The 21,469-nt window shown below is 43.5% G+C and overlaps 1 protein-coding gene across 1 annotated transcript in view; it reads left to right on the top strand.

Moving 5' to 3' along the window:
* Window positions 1–1,576: 1,576 nt before the first annotated feature.
* Window positions 1,577–21,469, top strand: part of LOC115148792 (protein phosphatase 1E) — a 65,901-nt gene continuing 46,008 nt past the window's right edge. The window contains exon 1 of the mRNA XM_029691021.1: window positions 1,577–1,865. Within this exon, the coding sequence (XP_029546881.1) occupies window positions 1,684–1,865 (182 nt within the window). The 5' untranslated portion in view covers window positions 1,577–1,683. The remainder of the gene's footprint in view (window positions 1,866–21,469) is intronic.

Here is a 21,469-nt window from a genome sequence, read left to right on the forward strand (position 1 = left end):
AGAAGCTGATTAAACAGCATGATCAACACACAGGTGTACCTTGTGCTGGGGACAATAAAAGGCCACTCTAAAATGTGCAGTTTTGTCACACAACACAATGCCACAGATGTCTCAAGTTTTGAGGGAGCGTGCAATTGGCATGCTGACTGCAGGTATGTCCACCAGAGCTCTTGCCAGATAATTCTATGTTCATTTCACCAAAAGCTGCATCCTGATTTCTTTATATCCATTGTCGTTTTAGAGTATTTGGCAGTACGTCCAAACAGCCTTACAACTCCACACCTGGCTTCATCTACGGGATCGTCTGAGACCAGCCACCCGGACAGCTGATGAAACTGAGGAGTATTTCTATCTGTAATAAAGCCGTTTTGTGGGTAAAAACGCATTCTGATTGGGTGGGCCTTGCTCCCCAGTGGGTGGGCCTGTCTCCCAAGTGGGTGGGCATATGCCCTCCCAGGTCCACCCATGGCTGCGTCCCTGCCCAGTCATGTGAAATCCGTAGATTACGGCCTAATGAATTTATTTGAATTGACTGATTTCTTTATATGAGCTATAAATCAGTACAATCTTTGAAATTGTTGCATGTTGTGTTTATATTTTTGTTCAGTATAATTTTTTGTAACCAGGGTTGGAGAGTTATAGGTTACATGTAATCTGATTTGTTTTTAAAACATGCAATCTGATTATAAAAAAACTAAAGTAATCAGTTAAATTACCAGCAGAAATATTATAATCCGATTACAGTTTAATAAACTAGATACTTTTTTGGATTACATTACAATTCGGTAAGAATGTTTGCGAAAGATTACATTATGAAACCTTTCTGTTTTCTCAATGACATTCAATTCAGCATTTAAAAAAGGCCTAAATGTAATGTTCAATCTGAACGTATCTGACCACTATGATGACATACCAAATGTGTTTGATGGATCCTATTTGTCAGTAATCAGATAACTTTTGGATTAACCAAACTCAGTAAAGTAATGTTACTAATGACTATTTTGGGCAGGTAACTAGCAAATGTAACGGATTTTTATTTTACTTGGCAAGTCAGTTAAGAACAAATTCGTATTACAGTGACGGCCTACCCCGGCCAAACCCCCCCTAAACCGGACGACGCTGGGCCAATTATGCGCCACCCTATGGGACTCCCGATCACGGTCGCTTGTGATACAGCCTGGGATCGAACCAGGGTCTGTAGGGATGCCGCTAGCACTGAGATGCAATGCCTTAGACCCCTGCGCCACCTATCATAGGCGTTTTATATTATTTCAAGATATTTTTGGATAAGTCATTACATGACCTATGCACTTTAAAAAAAAAATCCATTAGTTGTTACAGTTCCTCCACAGTGAAGGCAATTTGCCTAATTTTAGTGCTTCTTTCAAAGCAGTGGGTTTATTTAATCCTCCATCGGCGTTCAAAACGCACTTATCGCATGTGAGGGGGCATTGTGCGTATGCGTTCCAGAACCTGACACAAACCTGATGCTTCTCCCGCTTTCTCAAAATTCCCTCCCCTCTCTTGTCATCATCCACCCACCCTCTCCTGTGATTGAGCGAAAACCTTGTTCACGCGCGCGCGTTCCCAACCGGCGCGAGTGGGGAGCTGTCCAGCAAGCGATTTGAAGTAGTCTTCTTGCCCGGCAAGTGCGGTCTCTTGTCTGTCCAGGAATGAGAAGTGATGGCCGGCTCTGCAACTGAGGAGAAAACCTTCCGAAGGTTCTTGGAGCTCTTCCTCCGAGAGATGAGACCACCACTCCAGGAGAACGACCCTGTCCCAATGCGCCCTTTGTCTGACCTCACCTCGGAGGACGAAGTTGAAGGGGAATGCCTCGATATGTGTCTTCAGCACCTGTGCAAATAGTAAGTACGCTACCGATTTGATGTTATACATTGTTTTGTATGCAGCTTAAACTAATGGTTTATGTTTGTCTTTGCAAGACAATTTCAGACGAGAATAGGAATAGAATAGAATAGGAATTTGAAGTCGTCAAAAGTGAAAGATAATTTTGCCGGCTAAATATATTTTACACGAATTGGCATGACTGTTTTTGCGCAAACACAGTTAATATAAGTTATAGCATTATATAAAAAATAAGTAGACTTCTAGGTGCAGTGAGCAATTCGGAATGAGTTGCTACAGAATTGCTCCCCCGCCAGTTTTGCCGGGTATCCTGAAGCCACACTCAATGTCTTGACATCCTCATCTATCGTGTTGCCGCCGACGTCATTGGGTATGTTGCAAACAATTCTGTAACAAAGGGAAGACAAACTTCAAATACATTTCAGGATGGTTGCAAATACACTGAAATGGGGAACAAAGAGGAAAATCAGGACATACTGAACAAAGTGTGCCCGTATTGTTGTCATGTAAAATAGCCTACATCGACAAAGCTGTATGAATTGGAAAGCACCTCTTATGAGAATAGCCTGCCATGGTAACTATGAGGAATGCAATCGTTTCTTCCTACGAATGAAATGACGTCGTGCGAAGCAAAAGAGAGGGGGAATTCACATTAACGGACATCGGATAAATGGGATGGAGGATCATGAACGAATGGAAACAGAGAGGAACCGGAGTACAACTGAAATGAAGCGCACTTGCGTTCGTCGGCGCAGGCTCCCTAGTAAATTAAATTCAAAGCAAAATGTGTTTGGGAAGGGTTGAGCATTTTCAGATATATTACGTCACACTCACATCCATAAATAGCACATGTAACCACTGAAGAGACCTAGAAGACAATGGTGAATTTCTGAAGCGTGTCGAGGATGATTGTAATTTCATACGTCACGTGTAATTGTGAGATCGCCACCACCAATAAACAACCCAACAAGAAGCAAACACAGCCAGTCTAAAATAGAGCCATTTATTAAGTCACCCAGGCACCCAAGTGCTTTGAAATAATTCATTCTTGACCTTGAAAATGTGAGCTTACAATTTACTATGTTTGCAACAGTGCATTCGGAAAATATTCAGACCCCTTCCCTTTTTCCACATTTTGTTATGTTACAGCCTTATTCTAAATTATATATTTTTTTTAATCATCCTCATCAGTCTACACACAATACCCTATAAGGACAAAGTGAAAACAGATTTTTAGAATTGTTTGCAAATGTATTAAAAATAAAAAACAGAAATACCTTATTTACATAAGTGTTCAGACCCTTTGCCATGAGACTCGAAATTGAGCTCCGTTGCATCCTGTTTCCATTGATCATCCTTGAGATGTGTCTTCAACTTGATTGGAGTCCATCTGTGGTAGATTCAATTGATTGGACATGATTTGGAAAGGCACACCTGTCTATATAAGGTCCCACAGTTGACAGTGTATGTCAGAGCAAAAACCAAGCCATGAGGTTGAAGGAATTGTCCGTAGAGCTCCGAGACAGGATTGTGTCGAGGCACTCTTCCTAGAGCTGGCCGCCCGGCCAAACTGAGCAATCGGGGGAGAAGGGTCTTGGTCAGGGAGGAGACCAAGAACCCGATGATCACTCTGACAGAGCTCCAGAGTTCCTCTGTGAAGATGGGAGAACCTTCCAGAAGGACAACCATCTCTTCAGCACTCCACCAATCAGGCCTTTATGGTAGAGTGGCCCGATGGAAGCCGCTCCTCAGTAAAGGCACATGACAGACCGTTTGGAGATTCTCTGGTCTGATGAAACCAAGATTGAACACTTTGGCCTACATGCCAAGTGTCACGTCTGGAGGAAACCTGGCACCATCCCTACGGGGAAGCATGGTGGTGGCCACATCATGCTGTAAGGATGTTTTTCAGCGGCAGGGACTGGAAGACTAGTCAGGATCGAGGGAAAGATGAACAGAGCAAAGTACAGAGAGATCCTTGATGAAAACCTGCTCCAGAGCACTTAGGACCTCAGACTGGGGCAACGGTTCACCTTCCAACAGAACAACGACCCTAAGCACACAGCCAAGACAATGCAGGAGTGGCTTCGGGACAAGTCTCTGAATGTCCTTTAGTGGCTCAGCCAGAGCCCGGACTTGATCCCGATCGAACATCTCAGGAGAGACCTGAAAATAGCTGTGCATCGAGGCTCCCAATCCAACCTGACAGAGCCTGAGTGGATCTGCAGAGAAGAATGGGAGAAACTCCCCAAATACAGGTGTGCTTGTAGCGTCATACCTAAGAAGACTCAAGGCTGTAATCACTGCCAAAGGTGCTTCAACAATGTACTGAGTAAAGGGTCTGAATACTTGTGTAAATGTGATATTTCTGTTTTTTATTTTTTATAAATTTGCAAACATTTAAAAAACCTGGTTTGGCTTTGTCATTATGAGCTATTGTGTGTAAATTGATGAAAACAATTTAATCCATTTAAGAATAAGGCTGTAACGTAACAAAATGTGGAAAAAGTCAAGGGGTCTGAATACTTTCCGAATGCACTGTATGTGTTTACTCTACTGAGAGCTTGTAAATAAATACTGAACCTAATGTGTTATGTTGTGTTTCGTCATGTCCCACATAGCCTACAGGGCTTATCATACAACAAACGTATTTTGATGTTCACCCCTGCTCCATTTCAAAGACTTAAACTTGTGTCGATGTCACCAATTCCCAGTCTTTGGAAAGAGGGTAGTAGCAGTATCAGTCTGCTAGATCTGCTCTGCACAAAGAGCTTATTGTTTGTGACTCTGCGCTCACCTCTGGATGCTGCCAGGACCCATACTACCAGAACAGATCCATACCTACAGTAGTGTTGATGTATTGACAGTTATCGAATGTGATTGACCCCATGGATAGGCCTATCTAAGAAGAAGGAAACACCCACATATTATGCATTTGCTACGCAATAACAATTTCCATTCGTGGATATTTGCAGTGGTTCCTGGTTCCCTCTCTAAAGCGATCATAGTTTGATTGATTATTTGTTTTCCATGGGATCATTCCTGCAGCGCTAATGATAGTATTTTTGAAGGAGAGCAATGTTGTAATCCGGCACAACGTGAGAGCCATTCTCCCACTCTGTGCTGCGAGGATCAGGTCCTTCCGTTGTGTTTCAGCTGAACGTGTGATTATTTTGTCTCTGGGTTGAAGATCTAATAATATACCTGGGAGAGAGGTGGAGGTCTTCTTTACTGCTCTTCCTGTGTGGAGGTCCCTGTGTGTGTGTGTGTGTGTGTGTGTGTGTGTGTGTGTGTGTGTGTGTGTGTGTGTGTTGCAGCGGTGCTGTATTGATGGGTAGGAGAGGCTCACAGTGTGGGTATGTGTGTATTTGAAAAGGTGGAGATGAACACAGATTGTGCAGATCTGGACTTGTGTGTATGTGTGCAATGACGACAGTGTGAATAATGTTTTGTCACATTCCCATCCCTGCCTGAGGTATCAGAGGCACACATTTGTGTGTGGGGGTGGGGGGGTTTTGTGACATGGTACGCCCCGCCCAGTGTCAGCTGGCTCAGTGTGTGGGTGAGACGCAGCCCTCCTCTCAAATTGTCATGGCTGACGTGTAATGATACTTCTGGAGGATAAGGGAATCACGAAACAGGGACGGGGCTGTCACATTTAATGACAACTCACTTTTGAATTGAACCCAAAATAGTAGGGTATGAAAAAAAGAAAGAGTCACGATTTAAGTGACAGGAATGCTTTGACTTTGCGACTAGGAATCCTGTGATTATTGTCTGTTTGGATATCTGAGGGACTATACACAAAGATAATGTACTCGTACATCCATCAAATATGACAAATGATCATTATCCAACCATCTAAAAACACAGATGGACCATTGGCCCGGTCTTCATTTGAATTTTGTAGTTCTAACACATTTGTACCATACTCTGTAATTGCCAGAATGTGCTGGAAGCAGTACTGTCATATGCAATGTGAATAGAACACAGACCTCACTCAGTTATCGCTAGCGAGTGGCCACCTCTCTCCCCCTACAGCAGTACATTTCCTTGAAAGTGTGTGTGGTGTGTGTGTCGGACATGGGCTCAAATACATGTGTATTTGAGTATCTGGTATTTAAAATACTTTTTTCTGTGTATTGAGTATTTACAAATACACCCCAAAACAAGTACTTTTATTTGAATGGTTTGTAAAATCCAAACAGTCTACCAAATTGTATTTGAGAGTAGTATTCAAATATTTATTTCAAATACTATTTTTAAATACCTGGTCAAATGCATGGAAGTGTATTTGAGTCAGTGTATTTGAGTATTGTCATATACTTTCCAAGTGTATTTCCAAATACATTAAAATATCCAACTACATGTCTTTTCAATTAAAATATATCTGAATAATTACTTTGAATGTACGTGAAAGTAATTGAGATATTTTAAATAGTATTTTGTGTGTATGTGTGTGTACGTGTGTGTGTTCAGAGCAGCTGATTAATAATCTGATAACAATTGTAATACTGAAAGCAGCTCGGCGTTGCAATCCCAGTTGCCTCGTGTGTGAAGCCTTCACCTGAGGCACGCATTCGTGGCCTCCATTTCTCCTCATCTCTTCATCATCTGACAAGGCAGGTAGAAAAGCTGCTCTGTTTGTCCAGCTTCAAAGTGTCAAGCTTTCCTCACACTCCTTAATGATGGCTGTTAACTAGGGAGTGAGAGAGAGAGGAGCATAATGGATGCAGGCATACGTGTCAGCAGGCTCATTGGTCCTCGCTCACAATTCCACCACGTCATTATGATGAAAAATAACCACAGGAGGAGCCTATGCAATATACAGTATGCAATGCATAATTCAGCACATATGCTGTGATGGCTAAAGATAGACATTGCTTACTGCCTGACTTCACTCTTTGAGTGTTTTGAGAGCTAGTTCTGTTGGGAACGGCTGTAGAGGCCATCTTGAGGGTGGGTAACAATAGAGGGAGGGAGGGATGGAGGAGAACCATGACTAAGCCTCCTTCCTCCTTCACTCCTTCCTACCCCATTCCCTCCATCCCCTCGTTTCCCACTGCCCCCGGTACCTCTACTGGGAGCGCTGATAATTGAGAGAGGGGAGTTCTAAACCTCATTAAACTGGCACGTCTCCCACAGCTGTAAACAAACACGCGCACATCCGGATTCCACCAAGACACACAAATGCGCACACACAGACACACAAACACACACACACACACACACACACACACACACACACACACACACACACACACACACACACACACACACACACACACACACACACACACACACACACACACACACACAGTCTGCTTCCGCACACTGCTGGAGGAACAGTGTGTGGTGTCGGAAGCGCTGCAGCTGACGGCTGTGTTAATGAGCACTGCTGTGCGACCGGATTGGACATCAGAGGAGCAGGGGACACACTCATCTCCCCACAACTCCTCATTCATAACACAACAGGAAGAGAGGGGGTCATCTGTGCCCTCACCCGAAAGTGCCTCAGTCCTAATGGACTACGACAGTGTCGCAGAGTTTTACCGGATCAAGCATTGCTGTCCATTCACATCTTAATAACTACAATGTAATTACAATGTTAGTGCAATCTTGCACTTGTTCAGGGTTAATGATGCAAAATGTAACCCGACCTACAATTTGTCCATCTCATTTTGACACAGACACACAAAAGACTGATGAGATATGCGCTGTTCCAAATGATCAGTGCCATACATTTTTCAGCTCTCACACCAAAGAGTGTTGGTTTACATGAAAACAAATTGATTTATGCACAAGAGAGCCTTTATGACATTTTCCTGTTCGTCTTTTGTGTCAAGACAAAATTCAGCTAAGAGCTTTTGGGCATTGAATTAAGAGCATGATTGTTCTTCAGCAACATTGACAGCTGCTGCTTCCAAGACACACAGAGAGAGAGAGAGAGAGAGAGAGAGAGAGAGAGAGAGAGAGAGAGAGAGAGAGAGAGAGAGAGAGAGAGACACACAAACACACACACACACACACACAATAATCAGATAGAGGTTTTAAAGTAGACACAGAGCAGGCCTCTGATTCAGAGAGAAAGAGGGCATCTCTCAGCCTCCCTCGTTTGTCATAAATCTATAGATGAGATACAGAATAAAAGACAAAGACAACCTTTCCTTGTGTGAGTCTGACATTGCTATTTGGGTGTGTCTAGCAGTGAAGGTGGTGTTACGTAAATGTACCAGTGTTCTGCTAGCTAGATTTACTGTCAATGCGGTAGCATATTTACTACACCATCTGCAACTCCCAATAGACTTATTTGGCTGTAATTTGGGATTTTTGCTAATCGAGTCATTGAATTGATTTAGACCCCTAAATGACCCTCAAGTTTTACTTATAACTTACAGACTGGGCTGCTATAGAAGTCCAGATGCATTGTTGACACTTGAGCCCAGGGAGAATTGATGGATAAGGACGACCAAAACATTTGATCTCAACAAATCATTAAAATGGTGAGATCAAGACACATTACCTCAGCAGAGGGAGGTCATTAGTACCCAAGATTTACAACCAGGGTTCATCTCCACTACACTCTTTTCCAATTAAGGTGCATTGCTTAACGGGATGCATTGCTTAATGGGATTGATACATCAAAGCAACGAAGCACTAATGGTCATGCTAAGCTATGTCATACCTTGACCCACAGCATGAGTTTTTTTATATCCTTCTTTAAAAAAGGCCCAGCAGTTCAGGCTGAATCCTTGCCATGACTTGCCCAGGACACAGGCGGTAGGATTGAGCACGTCTCCTCAATGCCTGTTTTTATTGTAGCCAAAGGCACAATTAACTGCCTTTCACACTTGCAATCGATGCTACTCAATTTACAATGCCCGGCTAGGCTAATCAAGGGCAACAGAGAGACAGAGAAAAGGGATCCGCAAGGATTCACAAGTCGTTACTTCCAAATCAATGAAAGCGTCCTCTGCTTATATGTACTGCCATGAATGATCTTGTTCCGCCGAGGAACAAGTCTGGGGTCAGAGGTTTTTGTCGCTGTGTCGTAGCTCCTAGAAAACAGTGTCCATCTGCCCAAAGGGAGCTGTCTTCTATTTTTCAGATCCCTGGGGCTCTCTGACTCTGGGCCTCTCACAACACTAGTGATGTCTCTGAACTTTGCTTTAGTCTTGAGGGCCTCTTCCCAGAACTTCTAGTGGCACAACTGATTTCTGGTGATCATTCTGATGAAGCATATACCCCTATATTTGTTGCCTTGTCTTTAATTTACTCTGTGTCAGACTTTTTGTTGGCTTCTTTTTTTCACTTCTAAGTATATTTTGGCTTCTTGAGCTTACTGATGAAGCAGGGGAGCGTTAAAGACATGCACATGCTGTTAAATTGAGCGGCAGGTTCGCTGCATGCTTCAAACATGACCCTAGAAGGACAATTGTTTGGAAATTAGCCCTCACTTACAGTAATTGCCATAGTAATCATCACCCAGCACTTAAATTCGTTTAATAAACAGGAAAAGATCATTACAGACTGTTATGGTGGTTGAACATACCCAGGAACCTGCTATCATTCAGAGCAGAACTGGGAACTGTCATAGACATACAGCAGCTTAAATAGAGAGTTGTTAAGGGCTCTGAATCCATAGGTAAGTAAACCATTTTCCACGGAGAAAGGTGAGTTTGGGTGATGACTGTATCTGTCAGTAGGTCTATTAAAGGCACTGGTGTTTGCAGATGAGAAAAGAGATGATGTAATCGGCATCAAGGTTGGCATAAACAAGGTTTGTCTATTTAAACAACCTAAAAAGACCTAGCACCTGGATGGGCCTTACGTAAGAGCCGCAGACCACAAAAAGCACTCTGCTTCAAAGTGTTGTGCAATGCACTCTGTTTTATAATAACTGGCAACTCTACAGACAAACGGACACCCCTCAGGGTCCTCCAAGGTTGTCTCCCCCCGAGCTTTTCATTTGTGCAAAAGAGGTCTGGCACCTCCTCTGCGATGACCGGCTAGCTAATTGGATGAAAATATGATTGATTTGGTCGCCTCCTGCCCGCCACACAGGAATTACTCTGAGTGTATTTGACGCCAGTTTCCATCTATACATCTTCCGCAGGTCAAACATGGTCCCGACGCTCAAGATTTTGCATTTCAATTAGAATGTGGAAGGTCACTCCCAGGCCCGTAGTGCAGCATACATTTGAAATATCAAATCTGATTTAAAAGCAGAAACCAGATATTAGGGCAGAACCAGTGGCCTATCCTTTGTGAAGCCTAGAGGCGGCTTGCCTTACTTTTACTAAACATGATCTTCATAGACATAAAGTAAATGCCTCTCAATAAGCAGTGCATGTCAAGAACAATTAATTTACTGCAGATGATTATCGTTAGAATATTTTGGCATTTAATAGCAGACTAATCAGAACATTCACTTGTGTCCCAAATGTACTGTTTCAGGATGATCTGACCTCTTTTTGCATTGAACTAGTTTCAGAATCTAAAACAATGGATGTACCCTCATCACATTTGTGAAAGTTTAAAGTGGAAATCAGCAATAGAAACAATAACAAAACATTCTCCCTGTCCTGTTTCGGTAAAAAGCTGAGGGATGAGACTGGAGAAATGTAACCACTCTAAAATTCATAGACAGAGCTATGGATGCAAGGACTGACCATCCATGATATAAACATTATAGTTGTAACCATGTTTTGAGGCCATATAGTGTTTATTTATATTTACCTTGTTTACAAACATTAGAGTAAAACAAGTTTATATTTTGGGTTCTGATGGGGTAGGACAGTTGCACTAAACTCTTGAGGCATTTTGTCACATCCCTCCGGAACTTTCATCACGCACACCTGTCCCCTATCCCCACTGATTAGTACTTGTATATATGTGCCCTCTGGTTTCCATGGTCTTGTCGATTATTGTTACAATGTCCGTTGGTGCGTGTGAGTACCTGTGCTGTGTGTTTTGGCTTTTCGTGCCCTTGTGGATTGCACAGATGATTACGGGTCTCATCCCGTGTGTTAGTCATTGTGTGCGTGTGTTATTTATTCAAGGTACTCCTCGCTCTTTTGTTTGGGTTTCAACCCTGTGTTTTGTTACGTGTTTGTTTGGTCTTCGTCCCCGTGCCCTTACACGGCACGCCGTAATTTGGGCTTAAAAAAAAACTATTACGCATTCCTGCGTCTGTCTCCCGATCCTTCATGCCAACGTGACACATTTATAAATTATATTCTTCAAGAATCAATGGGTATATATAATTAATAAGTCCAAACAATGGATGAAGCAACTGCTGATTTCCCCTTTAAGGGACCAATTTATATCATAATGTTGCTGTCAAAGGTAAGATCATTTTGAAATGGTCTCCCACAGTAGCATAATTGTACATTCTTGATGAAAATTCACACCCAATGTGTTGACATTAACATCAGTTCTGCAGGAAACACAAGACCTGAAGGTAAAACAATGGGATGATGAAAAATTCAAGCATGGTGAGCAATGTAGAAGTTGTTGCTCTTCCACCATGGCTGCTTGCAGTTCAATGTCCAAAGCAATGACATGAAACTTCTGAGGCCTCGTTGTGCACACAGCGATCAACTCACATTTTCACCCTATTCAAACATCCCATTGGAAGCTGTGGCCAGGACATTTCAGCACACCCGGTACTACTTGGTCTGCTGTGAAGAAGTTGGCACAGAGAAGTTCTAGAACACGCCACTGCAAATTGAAGCCGCACAGGTCCCATCGGCACCTGCCTCCCCTTAGAGCTCTCCTATCTTAGTGCTATTTAGGCCTGGCTGCTATGTCTGACACAATTACTATTATTTAAAGGGCCAGTAACCAGACAGAGATGGCAAAGTCTGTCCTCACTGGCCACTTAACCCCTCAGCGGATCCAGGGCAGAAGCACAGCACAGCACAGTGCCTTCACCTGGCAGCAGGGACAGGGCCCTCCACCAGTGGCCTCCAGCTCTGGTTTACCATGACCTCATAGCTCTGGAAAACCCCAAGGAGCTTCTGCCCTTCAGGGAATAGCATTCATGTTCATACATGGGTATACTGAGTCTAAGGACCATGTGTCACTAAAACATTTGACTCTTCTCTGGCTGTGTTGATGGATATCTTTACTTGGGCTCACTGTTGTTGAGTTAGTTATGAGTTAATAATGCCTTGGCAGTCTGGGTTATTATATTTGCTTGAAGATTACATTTAGGTCCAGTTTGGTCTCAGTAGCAGTCTGGTAAGATATTTCTAGTGCTTGGGAACACCAAATCTCTGTTTATCCTGGCTATTCCAAATGTCAGTCTTATGAAGAGGAATGCCAAAGGCAGTAAGCACATTTAATCTCCGTTAAACCCAACATTTGACATTACCAATCTGTCCTGATAAAATAATTTGTATTTCTTCCTTTCTAAACAGGTTGCACTACGTTAAAAGTTTGACGAAAGAAGACTAAATGCCCTTACATTTTTTTTTAACCTTTATTTAACTAGGCAAGTCAGTTAAGAACAAGTTCTTATTTACAATGACAGCCTACCCCGGCCAAACCTTAACCCGGATGACGCTGGGCCAATTGTGCACCACCCTATGGGACTCCCATTCACGGCCGGTTGTGATACAGCCTGGAATCAAACCAGGGTCTGTAGTGGCGCCTCTAGCACTGAGATGCAGTGCCTTAGACTGTTGTGCCACTTGGGAGCCCGTTGATGACGTATTGCAAATCCAATAAGTTTTCCACGTTGATTCATTGTTATCACATAGATTGTTGGGGTTGAAATGATTTGGAAACAACATTGATTGAACCAGTTTTTGCCCAGTGGGAAATCACAACCGCTGAGTCACAGTGATTCACAGCCAAGCCTTGCTTTTGCACTGACTTGATTGAAGAATTCAACACTGTGCCGCTGCCTTAAGGCTTATTTGATCATTGTGGGCACATTTAACACCAAATGTACATAGATGACAGCTATACATAGATGAGTTGTACGCAACAGTTTCCAAACACTTGACATTGTGTTTCTATCAAAGGTTGCTGTGTCTCAGTATGTAGGGCTGGGGATGTGAAGCACAAGCCTCTCTCTGTAAAATGGTCCAGTCAAGGGCATACAAAGTGGACCAAACTTGAGCGATGCACATGACCTGCTCTTGTCTGCGAGTTCTCTTCCTCGCCGGCTGTTCTCTACCACCGCTCCTCAGGCAGTGGAAAGAGGACTGTGTGGAGGCGGGAGATGGTTGCCCTACATTCATAAGCAGCAAACGCTTCCTGGGAGCTGTACCTTCACGGCCATGCCTACTTTCCCTAGCCTCTCAGGGGTTTTGAAAACATTCTTTTTTTAGCGCCTCTCTGCCAGTGTCTGGCTTGGAGCTTCTAGTTCTCCCCTTCAACCTCCATCAGACTTACTAGTGGTTTCCTCATAGATGCCTGAGTGTCTCGTGTCCCCGGAGAGGCCTAAAAGCAAAGGGCTGGTTGGACAGCCAGCATGTGGTTTCTTAACTATTATTAATCTCTTACCCAAGGTAAACAATTTCCCAGCGTCACTAATGGGCACTTACCTCAGCTCTACTGGTGTGACAGTAAAGCTAACCTGAATGGTGGATTCAGGGGGCAGGGATAAACAATGTTATTCTGGGGGCAATGATGGTAGATTTATGAATGGGATTTTTTTCTATGGTCCCATTAATCAGACACATGCTGTTTGTCCAAAGCTGCTCCTGTAGAGGGGAATGTAATGATGCCATCACTTTTTAAACAGTAGTTCTATCACAGTAGGTATTTTCCTTATTTATTGTGCTAAAATCCGAGCAATCTTTCAAATAGTAATTTAAGTGTTGAGTCCAGGTTATTTATTTTGTAAAATGTCAGCTCTTTAGGTGCCCCAATTGTGGCAGTAAAATGACCTTCAAAACGTCCTGAACTGTTCTACTGTATGTCCTCTTTCTCCTCTTGTCTCTCTCCCTGAAACAATATTATAGATACATGTGCAGATGTTTTTCCTGTCTGCTCTCGGCCAGTATATCCAGCCGCTTTGTTTATGAGCAGCCCATAGTCAAATGTTGAGTCATATGTTTGCAGCAGAAGAAGCAAATGCAAAGCAGTTGCTCCGACTGACAGACTGGAATCCCTACTTGCCCACCTAGTGCTCTGTCTATCCTGGCAGAATGCAAATGATTGCCATTGAATAGAATGCAAAAAGAGGGAGTCTGCCTCCAGCAGGTAATATGCCAGTCCATGTACGAATTCAATCATGAGGAAAAGGCAACTTATTGCTCTTAACAGAAATGCATAAAAACAAGCCATACCTGAGGCGAGATCAAGTAAGCAAGTTTCTTTAAGAAATACTAACATTGAATATCACCCATGTCTTAATGCCGCGTTCAAAATAACTGGGAACTCGAAAAATACGAGGTCAAATCATGACGTCAGTGATTTTCAGGTGGGAAAGTCAGAGCTCTAGAAAGAGGCCAGAGTTCCCAAGTTGGAATTCCCAGTTGGATGACCGTTAAAATCTTTTTTTTCCCCAGTTAGAGCTCATTTTTTACGATTTCCCAGTTGTTTTGAACGCACTGAAGTCGGAAGTGGGAGATTGCCGAGTTCCCAATTACGAGTTCCCAGTTGTTTTGAAGGCGACATAAGCAGTCATGCATTATAAGTCAATAAATCTGTCTATACGGGTTATTAGCGCTTCCATTTTAGATGTGCTTACGTGCCCAATTAACTACAGTGCATGACTGCTTCAACAATATGTATTGTATATGTATTGTGTCGTTTGTGTAGAAAAACATTTAACAAAACACAAATTTCAACCGACCTTATGACATGACATAACAAAATGAGCGATGCAGCAGAAGACAGTCCGTAGAAAGATATGTTGAATGTGCGTCTGTTGATTCATTGATAGTCTCTCCACTGAAAGTACAGTCGGCTGCATCTAATAAAGTGAATGAATGAAGAATACATTAATCCAGGGGAGATTTCAGCTTGCTCTCAATATGAACCCCCCACACCCACCCCACCCCCACCAGAGCACATTGCCCAGTCTGACCTGTTGTGTTAGATGGCAGCGGCCTCTCTTACCCAGTCTCAGCCTCTAAACAGCTTTACCCTCTATCATTTGCTGTGGGGCAGACAGACATGGCTGAGGCCTTGTTTGGTATACTGGCCATGCCACCACAAAACGGGATGGAGAAAGTAAGTCTGCATTATTGAGACAGCTTCCACCGAGGCCTACATATTTAATAGAGATGCTGTGCTATTAACTTACAGTGCTCCCTCTCCCCCCATGACGAAAAGCTAAGCCCCGTCTCATTTAGTTCTCCATGCTGCATGGTTATCAGAAAGTGGGTTTTTCCTTGGGGCTCTCATTATAATTGCCTTGTTTGTTCTTAGATCCAGTTCATTGGATCTGCAGGATTGATTTAATTTGTGAACAAAGGATTGAGTGATAATGTTATGAAGCCTAGTTAACTGGTCTGTAACCTAATTTAAGATGTGCATCTATGTGAGAAATCATTTGAGGACCATGTTGGATTCACATTGTAATGGTTTTGACTTGAGGTTATTGTTTCTTAGTGGTGCCAGGTAGGTCGTGCCTACCAGAGACATTTTTGATTTCTCCATTGAGTTTGTGAGTCGGTCTCATCTATCAGTCATAGTCTAGAGACCAATACAAAGGACTCATGAAAAAGTAATAAACCCTTAGAGACATTAGAATTAACTGAAAAATAATGATTGTTTTGAATTGTTTGTATTATACAAAATAAATGATCATACAAACAATAGTCACAAAATAATAATATAAGTTACTCAGGGAAAGTCTCGTAGCTCGGACATAAAAACTGTCCAGCCCTGAAAATGATCCAGGTGAACCCAAGTGACCTCAGTCACGCAATGTTCGCTCATAATGTGAGGCATAAAACCGGTCTCATTATACATTCAGATCACAAATCTCCCGTTCCACACAACAAATAAAGATTAACAGGACTAACATTACTCTTCTCCAACAATTGAACACATTAACCAACCCAACACGGAGTAGATTACACGAAAATACATGAAACACCGCTTAGGAAAAGTTGCTAGTCAGTCAGTCAATCCAATCCACCAACAGTCCAACAATAAGTCGATCCGATCCTGGTTGATCTTGCTACACAACTACAATGCACACTTTTAAGTAGAACAAAAACAAAACGGAGTAAAGGAGCTACGGAACAAAAGGTTGGAACTACGTCTCTCATACCACGTCACCCCCATTGCGCAGCTGATGCTGGCTATTTAATGGGAAATTAAAGGGGAAGCGCAGCATCAGGAGAAGAAGCTCTTGGTCGGCCAGTCCAAGCGGATCGTTGTGTGTTCAGATGGTGACAAAAATAAATGTATACAAAAAGAAACTACAAACAGGCATGCCAAAACTAACATGTGCAATAATCCCTGTTGACTTGGACTACCTCTGAAAATTGCATGGTTAGGGTAACACAGGTGTGTGGCAAGTAGCAGTGTGGCACACAGACAGACCTGTGAGGACCCCTCCGGTCTATTGCTGGGCTGCACACGCTGAACATGAGCTCACATTATTACCCCACCTCTGCGGTGGCCTTCACATTGTCAGCACCCAGAGAGAGAGCGAAAGAGAGGTAACAAGCTTGCTGTGTGAGGGCTGAGTCACAATAGGCAGTGTGCTGACAGGCTGAGCCGCTCCAAAGCCCAGCGATTAGCTGCTTCACTTTAGTCAAGTGAGCTTCTCATCCACAGAAGCCATGAGTCACTGTTGAATAACGGGAGACATGTCCCCCCAGGTATTGGCAGTGTTTCAGTGTGACCTTCGCTGGCTTTCTCCTCAGCAGGGCCAACAGTGCCTATAGTTTTAGTGGCTAACTAACACCTTAGCCTCGTCTCTGTCCACCATCCACCCTGTCTTTCTGTATCCCCATGGTAACTATAGGCCTACGAGCACCATTGGATCCTTTTCTTATGCTTTGATAATATTAGGTCAAGTGGTAGTGTGGGGTAGGGCTGATAAGATATTATCACGATACTTTGGTGACAATGAAGTATGTATTGCGATTCTCACGATTGTATATGCATTGCGATTTGATACTGAGATTTTTTTGCGATTCATTGTCCCAAACATATTGCCCACCATATGTCTGCTGCAGAGGCACAAGAGAGCGAGCCATGAGAATACAAGTTTTGATCAGTCATGGAAATAAAAGTGCTGTAAAACAATGACTGCCTATTTAAAAAGAAGATGAAAAATAAGCTATGAAGGAAAAATATTGGAGTTTTGGTGCAGGTACAGCCAACTAGCGCAAAAATAATATTGTCAAAACTATACGATACGATATATCTTCAAAAACAATATCCCCATATGTAACTGAATCAATTTTTCCCACATCACTAGTGTGGGGTCAGGACCCAGGAGCCTTGGCTAGTCAAGAGTCCCTGCGATTAGGCAGGCCTTGGACACGTTCTAGCTTCTCCTGAGGCTATTATGAAACAACTGATCTGCCAGCTGGTGGATTACATAATACTATCTTGAGGCTCTGTGTAGAGCTGCACAGAGCTCGCTCAAATGCCTCCAAGCGAAGTACATTTAAGTTCCCAATCTTGCCTAGTATGGGAATGAGTTTTGCTGGATCATTGATAGTGGAAACTATGCACTCTCGTACCAGATCTAAAGCTACAATTTTCACTGAGCAAAAATGTTGGTCTCATGTTTCATGAGCTGAAATAAAATATCCTAGAAATGTTCCATTCGCACAAAAAGCGTATTTTTCACATTTTGTGCACCTGTTTGTTTACATCCCTGTTAGTGAGCATTTCTCCTTTGCCAAGATAATTCATCCACCTGACAAGTGTGGCATATTAAGACGATGATTAAACAGCATGGTCATTACACAGGTGCACCTTGTGCTGGGGACAATAAAAGGCCACTCTAAAATTAGCAGTTTTGTCACACAACCCAATGCCACAGAGGTCTCACGTTTTGAGGGAGTATGCATTTTGGCATGATGACTGCAGGAATGTCCACTTGAGCTGTTGCCAGAGAATTGAATGTTCATTTCTCTACCATAAGTCGCCTCGAACGTCGTTTTAGAGAATTTGGCAGTATGTCCAACCGGCCTCAAATCAAATCAAATTTTATTGGTCACATACACATATTTAACAGATGTTATTGCGGGTGTAGCAAAGTGCTTGTGTTCCTAGCTCCAACAGTGCAGTAGTATCTAACAAGTCACAACAATACAGACAAATCTAAAAGTAAAAGAATGGAATTAAGAAATATATAAATATTAGGACGGGCAATGTCGGAGCGGCATTGACTAAGATACAGTAGAATACAGTATATGCATATGAAATTAGTAAAACAGTAGGTAAACATTATTAAAGTGACCAGTGATTCAATCTCTATGTACATAGGGCAGCAGCCTCTAAGGTACAGGATTGAGTAACCGGCTAGTGATGGCTATTTAACAGTCTGATGGCCTTGAGAACAGAAGCTGTTTTCAGTCTCTCGGTCCCAGCTTTGATGCACCTGTACTGACCTCGCCTTCTGGATGATAGCGGGGTGAACAGGCCGTGGCTCTGGTGGTTGATGTCCTTGAGGCCTTCCTATGACATCGGTTGCTGTAGGTGTCCTGGAGGGCAGGCAGTGTGCACCCGGTGATGTGTTGTGCAGACCGCACCACCTTCTGGATAGCCCTGCAGTTGTGGGCGGTGCTGTTTTATTAATTTTTTCTACCTTTATTTAACTAGGCAAGTCAGTTAAGAACACATTTTTATTTTCAATGACAGTGGGTTAACTGCCTTGTGCAGGGGCAGAACAACAGATTTGTACCTTGTCAGCTCGGGGATTTGAACTTGCAACCTAGTCCAACGCTCTAACCACTAGGCTACGCTGCCGTACCAGGTGGGGATACAGCCCGACAGGATGCTCTCAATTGCACATCTGTAAAAGTTTGTGAGGGTCTTAGAGCTGAATTTCTTCAGCCTCCTGAGGTTGAAGAGGCACTGTTGTGCCTTCTTCACCACACTGTCTGTGTGGGTGGACCATTTCTGATTGTCAGTGATGTGTATGCCGAGGAACTTGAAGCTTTTCACCTTCTCCACAGCGGTCTTGTCGATGTGGATAAGAGTGTGCTCTCCTGTCTCCTGAAGTCCACGATCAACTCCTTTGTTTTGTTGATGTTGAGGGGGAGGTTATTTTCCTGGCACCACTCCACCAGGGCCCTCAGCTCCTCCCTGTAGGCTGTCTCATCATTGTTGGTGATCAGGCCTACTACTGTTGTGTCATCTGCAATCTTGGTGATTGAGTTGGAGGCATGCGTGGCCACACAATCATGGGTGAACAGGGAGTACAGGAGGGGGCTGAGCATGCACCCTTGTGGGGCCCCTGTTTTAAGGATCAGTGTAGTGGCGCTGTTGTGGCCTACCTTCACCACCTGGGGGGCGGCCGGTCAGGAAGTTCAGGACCCAGTTGCACAGGGCTGGGTTAAGACCCAGGGCCCGAGCTTTATAGTGAGCTTGCAGGGTACTATGGTGTTGAAGGCTGAGCTATAGTCAATGAACAGCATTCTTACATAGGTATTCCTCTTGTCCAGATGGGTTAGGGCAGTGTGTAGTGCGATGGCGATTGCATCGTCTGTTGGATCTATTTGGGCGGTATGCAAATTGAAGTGGGTCTAGGGTGTCAGGTAAGGTGGGGGGTGATATGATCCTTAACTAGCCTCTCAAAGCACTTCATGATGACAGAATGAGTGCTACGGGGCGATAGTAATTTAGTTCAGTTACCTTTGCTTTCTTGGAGACAGGAACAATGGTGGACATCTTGAAGCAAGTGGGGATAGCAGACTGGGATAGGGAGAGATTGAATATGTCTGTAAACACTCCAGCCAGCTGGTCTGTGCATGCTCTGAGGACGTGGCTAGGGCAGCCATCTGGGCTGGCGGCCTTGCGAGGGTTAACACGCTTAAATGTCTTGCTCACGTCAGCCACGGAGAACGAGAGCCCACAGTTATTGGGAGCGGCCCGCGTCACAGTGGCACTGTGTTATCCTCAGAGCGGGTGAAAAGGGTGTTTAGCTTGTCCGGTAGCAAGACGTCGGTGTCCACAACGTGACTGGTTTTCTCTTTGTAATCCGTGATTGTCTGTAGACCTTGCCACATACGTCTCGTGTCTGAGCCATTGAATTGCGACTCCATTTTGTCTCTGTACTAACGTTTTGCCTGTTTGATTGCCTTACGGAGGGAATAACTACACTGTTTCTATTCAACCATATTCCCAGTCAACTTGCCATGGACAATCTTACCCATATACATGGATGGAGTCTTCTACCTCTCCATCACGGATTCCATGTTTGCCCTTAGTTTGAAGATGTAATCCGTAGACAGGTGTTTTAAACAACAGCCTTCTGTGTGTTCTCTTTTTGACTCCCTATGCATATTTGCAGTGAAACGCCAGAATTTTCTCCATCTCCTTAGCTATCATATGCTAATTCCACCGGGCATTACACTTATTTCAAAACTCGGTCCTCCAGAAAGGGGAGAACAACACTTTTGGAGTTCTACTACTTGATATCTTTCAAAAAAAGCAGCATTAGAAAGGATTCCCTACACATACTGACCAGCTCATTTTATAGACAGAAACATGTTACAATCTGGACTCATCTCTCAGCATGTCCAGCCCATCCATTATATCAGCCAATCATGGCTACCGGATAGATTCCTGTCTTTTTCCGTAGCTAACCAACTAGGCTTGTAATTTTTATTATTATTGTTATTTAATTTTTGTACCCCCTTTTTCTCCCCAATTTCGTGATATCCAATTGGTAGTTACATTCTTGTCCCATTGCTGCAACTCCTGTATGGATTTGGGAGAGGCGAAGGTCGAGTGCCATGCGTCCTCCTCAGATTTACAGATGGCATACAAGTTTGTTATTTAGGCACATGAAAGTTTACATGTTCCAGAAGGCATTTCTGCCAAAAAACTAAATCTGATAAAAAAGAAAAGTTTACGTTCAATACCGCTCCTGTGAAGTAGTGACGCATGACATACACCAGTTTCCTGAAACAAGTCACATTTCTGGTCGTAATGCTGGTGAGTTACCACCGCTCTGATATCCAAAAGTTATTTCAGGCTGTAAGTAATAACACAAATGTAAGGCTGTGATGTAAGAAATAACTTGCTTAGGAGCTAGAAGCAGAGCTGCCATGTCTGTCGGCTCCATCTTGTTATCACAACCGCAGACCACGCAGTGTAACCACACCAGCCCAGGACCTCCACACCCGGCTTCTTCACTAGCAGGATCGTCTGAGCAAGATCGTCTGAGACCAGACAGCTAATGAAACTGTGCGTTTGCACAACCAAGGAATTTCTGCACAAACTGTCAGAAACAGTCTCCGGGAAGCTCATCCGTCCTCATCAGGGTCTTGAACTGACTGCAGTTCGGTGGCGTCACTGACTTCAGTGGGCAAATGCTCACCGTCGATGGCCACTAGCACACTGGAGAAGTGTGCTCTTCGCGGATTAATCCCAGTTTCAACTGTACCGGGCAGATGGCAGACAACATGTTTCGGGTTATGTGGGCCAGCTGTTTGCTGAT

Source organism: Salmo trutta, chromosome 15, assembly GCF_901001165.1.
Source record: "Salmo trutta chromosome 15, fSalTru1.1, whole genome shotgun sequence".
In the NCBI taxonomy this organism is placed as follows: domain Eukaryota; kingdom Metazoa; phylum Chordata; class Actinopteri; order Salmoniformes; family Salmonidae; genus Salmo; species Salmo trutta.